Raw genomic sequence first — 6000 nt, forward strand, 5'->3', positions numbered from 1 at the left:
GGTGTCGAGCGGGTTGAGATTTCAGAATGTTGACTTCGAACCCCAACTGCTGAAGAAACAGGGTTGACCGTGACAGCACCTCTTGAGGAGAGGTGTCTTTTATGAGCCAATTGTCGAGACAGGGAAAAACTTGGAACCCTTGAGTTCTTAAAGCTGCTGTCACTACTACCAGGCACTTGAACACTCTTTGAGAGGAGGGCAGGCCGAAGGGTTGAACTATGTACTGAAAATGTTTGATGGGCTATCCAAAACTGCAGAAATTTTCTGTGAGCAGAATGAATTGTTATCTGGGTACAAGCCTCTTATAGATCTAGAGAGCATAGCCAATTGTTTTGATCTAATAGTGGATATAAAGTTCCCAGAGAATATTCAAAACTTTTCTTTGATTAGGAATTTGTTTAAGTCTTGGAGGTCGAGAATTGGACGTAGAACTCCCATCTTCTTTGGGATGAGAAAATACCTGGAGTAGAAGCCCTGATTTTTCTGAGAAGGGGGTACTATCTTTATGGCATTTAGTTGAAGCAGAGCCTCTATTTTCTGAAGAAGGGGGGACATCTGCTGAAGGTTGAAATAGGAGTCTCTTGGAGGATGATTTGGAGGTATAGTGACAAAATGAAGAGAGTAACCTTCCTTGATGACTTTGAGAACTCATAGGTTGGTTGTTATCAGAGTCCTACATTGATGGTAGAATTGTAAATGACTGCTGATTGGTTGAGAAAGAGACCGAGATAGGGGAATAGCAGCTATGCTATCCAAAAGCATGTCAAAAGGACTGAGCAGGTATCTGAGGAGCTGCCACTTGAGCTTTCTGAGGCCACTGTTTTTGCTTCTTTTGCGGTGGTTCCCTAGAAGCAGAAGGTTTAGAAGTATATTGCCTCTGATATGAATAGGAAGGCTTAGCAGACTGCTGTGAAGCTTGAGGCTTAGTCTTTGTTCTTACTAAAGAATTCCAATTCTTTTCATGTTGTGTTAATTTTTGCGTGGTCGCCTCAGTGGAATCATCAAAAAGTTCTCCTAAACATGGAATATTGGCTAATCTATCTTGGAGATAGTTTAAAAGAGGTTTGAATAATTTTCTAAAAGAGAAGTCCATGGGGCCATTGAGATGGTTTGGGGAAATCCACTGCTTATTCCTAGGATAAGTAGAATAAAATCAAATACTACTTGGGATCTAGTTAGGTACTTGGGACATGGATTGGCATCATCTGAGCTCTGGAATGTTGCTACTATTTGAGTTTCTGCCAGGTATTTGGGACCTGGGTTAGCCACGGTTGGAAACAGGATACTGGGTTTGATGGATCTTTGGGCTATCCCAGTATAACAGTTCTTATGTTCTTATATCAGAGACTCTTAGCCAAGCTAGATGTCTCATAGCCACTGACATAGCAGATGCTCTGGATGACATCTCAAAAGAATCATAAGCTGATCTTCCTAAATATTTTCTAGTCTGTGAAAGAGTGAATAGTTTGCTAATATTCTGTAAGTTTTTCTGAAGGAATATAATTTTCAAAGTCAGGCAATTTCCTCACCAGATGTTTTAGGTAACAGGACATGTAGAAATTGTAATTAAGAATTCTGCTCGCCAGCATAGAATTTTGATAAAGGCGACATCCAAATTTTTCCATAGTACGGCCTTCATACCCTGGTGGTGCTGAGGCATAAACTCTTGTACTGGAAGATTTTAAGGGTTGATTCCATAAGTAATGATTGATGTTGTAGTAGTGGTTTATCAAACCCTGGACAAGAAAGGATTCTATAAATGGAATCCAGTTTTCTTGGATCTAACATGATAGTTAAAGGCATTTCCCAATTTTTGAGAAGCATCTCTAAGAATTCCATGTAATGTTAACTTGAGAAGCTCTTTGGGAGGCTCATCATAGTCCAAGCTGTCCAGGCACTCAGCACTCAGTGTCAGTTCCCAATTTGATAGATAGGGCTTTGTCCAACTGCCTAATATACCTAGTAAAAGAAAGTCTTTCTGGAGGAGATTTTTTTCTGGGTGACTGTTCTGAAGGTGCAGATGCAGTTGCAGATAAAGTAAGTTCCCACTGAGTCAGATCGCAAATCTGAATCACAGAGAAGAGTCGGAGAAACTGTGCGTCGAAGTGAATAATGTCTATGGGAAGGTTTGCAATGTCTTCGATATCGATCGGATGAAGACAATGACAAGAATCAATGAGTATTCCTTTTTCACTTTGAAGCACGAGATCATCGTTATGAGGAGTGATGATACCTTGGCGTCAAACGCCATGTTGAAGAAAAGCACCGATGCTTCAAAGTAGTGGATCAACGAGATGAGCTAGAACATCAATGCGAAGATCAATGCCTGGAGGTAGAATACCGTCGAGATGGGGAGTGATGTTGCTTCGCCGAAGATCCATGAGAAGTAACTCAATGTGCTGATGGATAGCTGACATTGGTACCTTGAGGCCTTGTAGTGCTTTACTTAGGCTGGGCCAGTACAGAGGGAGTCGATATTAGCAAGGCATGCAATGCAATTTTAACATATTACCCAGCTCTTTCTGGAAGAACTCATTGTTTGAGTTTCTCCCTGAAAGTATGCACCGGTACTGATGGCTCATCAGCCGGTACCATCGGTGCAGTAGGTTGTCTCATGAGTGGGTGACCTTAATGAGGATGTACACCATGAAGGAGAGACAACCTGCAAAGCTGGAGAACGATGGCGTCGCTGTTTGGTCTACATCAAGGGACTCGATGCTGTTGAGTTCTGCTACGCTTGCTAGGAAGTGGATGGCTTCTTAGCTGGCTTCCCCAATGCTGTAAGATCTTCCGATGTCGATGCAGGAGTTAGATGTCAACGGCTCGGAAGATTTGGCGGTGACCAAGGCCAAGCCAAACAGCTTTTCCTGTTGAATGTGATGGGTCTTGATAGAGCGCTTTTGTAAGGTGGAACACCGAGCACAAGATTCGACTCAGTATTCAGGCATGCAATGCAATTTTAACATATTACCCAGCTCTTTCTGGAAGAACTCATTGTTTGAGTTTCTCCCTGAAAGTATGCACCGGTACTGATGGCTCATCAGCCGGTACCATCGGTGCAGTAGGTTGTCTCATGAGTGGGTGACCTTAATGAGGATGTACACCATGAAGGAGAGACAACCTGCAAAGCTGGAGAACGATGGCGTCGCTGTTTGGTCTACATCAAGGGACTCGATGCTGTTGAGTTCTGCTACGCTTGCTAGGAAGTGGATGGCTTCTTAGCTGGCTTCCCCAATGCTGTAAGATCTTCCGATGTCGATGCAGGAGTTAGATGTCAACGGCTCGGAAGATTTGGCGGTGACCAAGGCCAAGCCAAACAGCTTTTCCTGTTGAATGTGATGGGTCTTGATAGAGCGCTTTTGTAAGGTGGAACACCAACTATGAGGGTCGGTGATGGAAACAGGCCGCTGACACTTACAGCACTTCTTAAAACTCAAAGGTTTCGACATGTATGGAAAAATTGTTGGCGATATTAAACTCAATTTTGAAAAAAAAATGAGAGACTCACTGAGGGAAAGCCCCCAAAGCTGAAGACCGAGTTTGAACGAAAAGGAAAAATGATTATATAAAAAAAAGAAAAGTATTTACTATAGAAGAACAAAAGAAAAGATATTAAAAGAAAAAAAACCACTAAAGCTGGAAGGCAATTCAGACTGAACGGAGTCCAGTCAATAAAGTACTTCTTTGCTCCGCGGAAAACAAAGAACTGAGGTATCGTGGGTGGGCATCGGGCGGGAAGGCACTTGCGCAGTGTGGGCAGTCACGAAGTTTCTCAAAACTTTTTAAATTGTCCGTACCGGGGCTCCATGGATGTTACCCACATGTGAGAATATGCTGCCTGCTTGTCCTAGGACAGGGGTGTCAAAGTCCCTCCTCGAGGGCCACAATCCAGTCAGGTTTTCAGGATTTCCCTAATGAATATGCATGAGATCTATTAGCATACAATGAAAGCAGTGCATGCAAATAGATCTCATGCATATTCATTGGGGAAATCCTGAAAACCCGACTGAATTGCGGCCCTCGAGGAGGGACTTTGACATCCCTGTCCTAGGATAATTGTCTGTTGACTATGTCCAACATATACTAAAATATAGCAGATAAATCCTAATAAATAGATTAAAATAACAGTATCCTGATATAATCAAGTGGTTCTCTAAAGTGAATAGTCTAGTGCAGGGGTCTCAAAGTCCCTCCTTGAGGGTTGTAGTCCAGTCGGGTTTTCAAGATTTCCCCAATGAATATGCATGAGATCTATGTGCATGCACTGATTTCAATGCATATTCATTGGGGAAATCCCGAAAACCCGACTGGATTGCGGCCCTCAAGGAGGGACTTTGAGATCCCTGGTCTAGTGGTTAGAGCACTAGGCTGACAACCAGCAAAGATCAGCTCAAATTCTGTTGTTTTCCTTGTGATCTTGGCCAAGTCACTTACCCTCCATTGCTTCTAGCACAAAACTATATTGTAAACCTTCCAGGGATTAGTGTACCTGAATGTAAATCATCTTATACTACTACTGAAATAGGTGTGAACTAAATCCAAATAATAAACCCAGTTTATAACTTCTCTTCTTCTCTTTCATTTATCAGGTCAAGCTGGGAACTCCCTGACTTGAGAGAAGGTCGAGTAAAAGCTATCAGTGACTCTGATGGAGTAAGTTATCCCTGGTATGGGAATACTACTGAGACAGTGACATTAATAGGACCTACCAACAAAATCTCCAGGTTTTTGGTCAGCATGAATGACAACTTTTACCCTAGTGTGACATGGGCAGTTCCAGTGAGTGAAAACAACATGCCATTGCTGACTAGAATTAAAAGAGACCAGAGCTTTACTACCTGGTTGGTGGCAATGAATGCCACATCAAAGGAAAAAATAATTTTGCAAACCATTAAGTGGAGAATGAGAGTGGACATTGAAGTGGACCCCTCACAGGCCTTGGGTCAGCGAGCTAGGTTGGTTGGAAGATTGCAACAGGAACAACCAAGGCTTCTCAGTAGGATGGAGCCCATCCCACAAAATGCACTAGTGAAGCCTAATGCCAATGATGCCCAGGTGTTAATGTGGCGACCTAAAAGAGGGAAACCACTAGTAGTAATACCACCCAAATAGAAAAAAAAATCTCTTAAGGACTATCAACATGCTGGTGCATTGTAGCATTTAAACTGAATTTCAGCAAAGAAAAGATTTGTCTGTGTGGTAACAGTATGGTAATATAGAAGACTATTCATTCTACAGACACTACATTCTACAGTATTCCTTCCTTAAGGTCAAGAGATCATCCTTGATTACTTCATTCTAAATTCATTATGAAAAAATGTAATGTGAATTTCTAGGGTCTTAATGTAAAATGCTTCATTTGGCATATAATCTGAAAGAACAAACAAAAGAAAGGCCTGGGTATTCCACAGTCAAGAAATGGAAGTCCAAACTCAAAAGGAAAAAAAGACTGTGGAATGCAATGGTCTTGACAAGGCGTTTATTAAGACAAGTCAATTAAAACAAAATAAAAAAATCTCCACTTCATGAATGACTGACATATGATGTGGTATGGATCCAACATGGTCTGTGTTTCAGCGAAAAAACCTTGCAGTATTCATTCAATGGTGTAAGAGGAAACAAAATATAGATAAAACCTTATCCCTGAGTTGCTAAAGTGAAACACTACTACTTTTGTTTCCTCTTACAGCATTGAGTGAATACCGACCTGGACTCTTGAAGAAGGTTTTTCCGCCGAAACACAGACCGTGTTGGATCCATACCACATCATATGTCAATCATTCATGAAGTGGAGATTTTTATTTTGTTTTAATTGGCTTGTCTTAATAAATGCCTTGTCAAGATCATATAATCTGAAAGAACATTTATAAATAGTGGTGTAGTAAGTGGGGGAGGGGGTGTGTGGACCGCCCAGGCACCATCTTCCACAGGGGAGACTGGTGTCTCTCCTCTCCGCCTGTGCACCTCTTTAAATATTCGCAGGTTTGAACAGCATCTTCC

At 41.9% G+C, this 6000-nt stretch overlaps 1 protein-coding gene across 1 annotated transcript in view; it reads left to right on the top strand.

Moving 5' to 3' along the window:
* The window catches only part of FAM78B (family with sequence similarity 78 member B), a 201980-nt gene extending 196868 nt beyond the window's left edge, over positions 1–5112 (top strand). Inside the window, exon 2 of the mRNA XM_033961614.1 lies at positions 4590–5112. Coding sequence (XP_033817505.1) covers positions 4590–5112 — 523 coding nt within the window. The remainder of the gene's footprint in view (positions 1–4589) is intronic.
* Positions 5113–6000: the final 888 nt, after the last annotated feature.

The sequence above is a fragment of the Geotrypetes seraphini genome, chromosome 10 (genome assembly GCF_902459505.1).
Source record: "Geotrypetes seraphini chromosome 10, aGeoSer1.1, whole genome shotgun sequence".
In the NCBI taxonomy this organism is placed as follows: domain Eukaryota; kingdom Metazoa; phylum Chordata; class Amphibia; order Gymnophiona; family Dermophiidae; genus Geotrypetes; species Geotrypetes seraphini.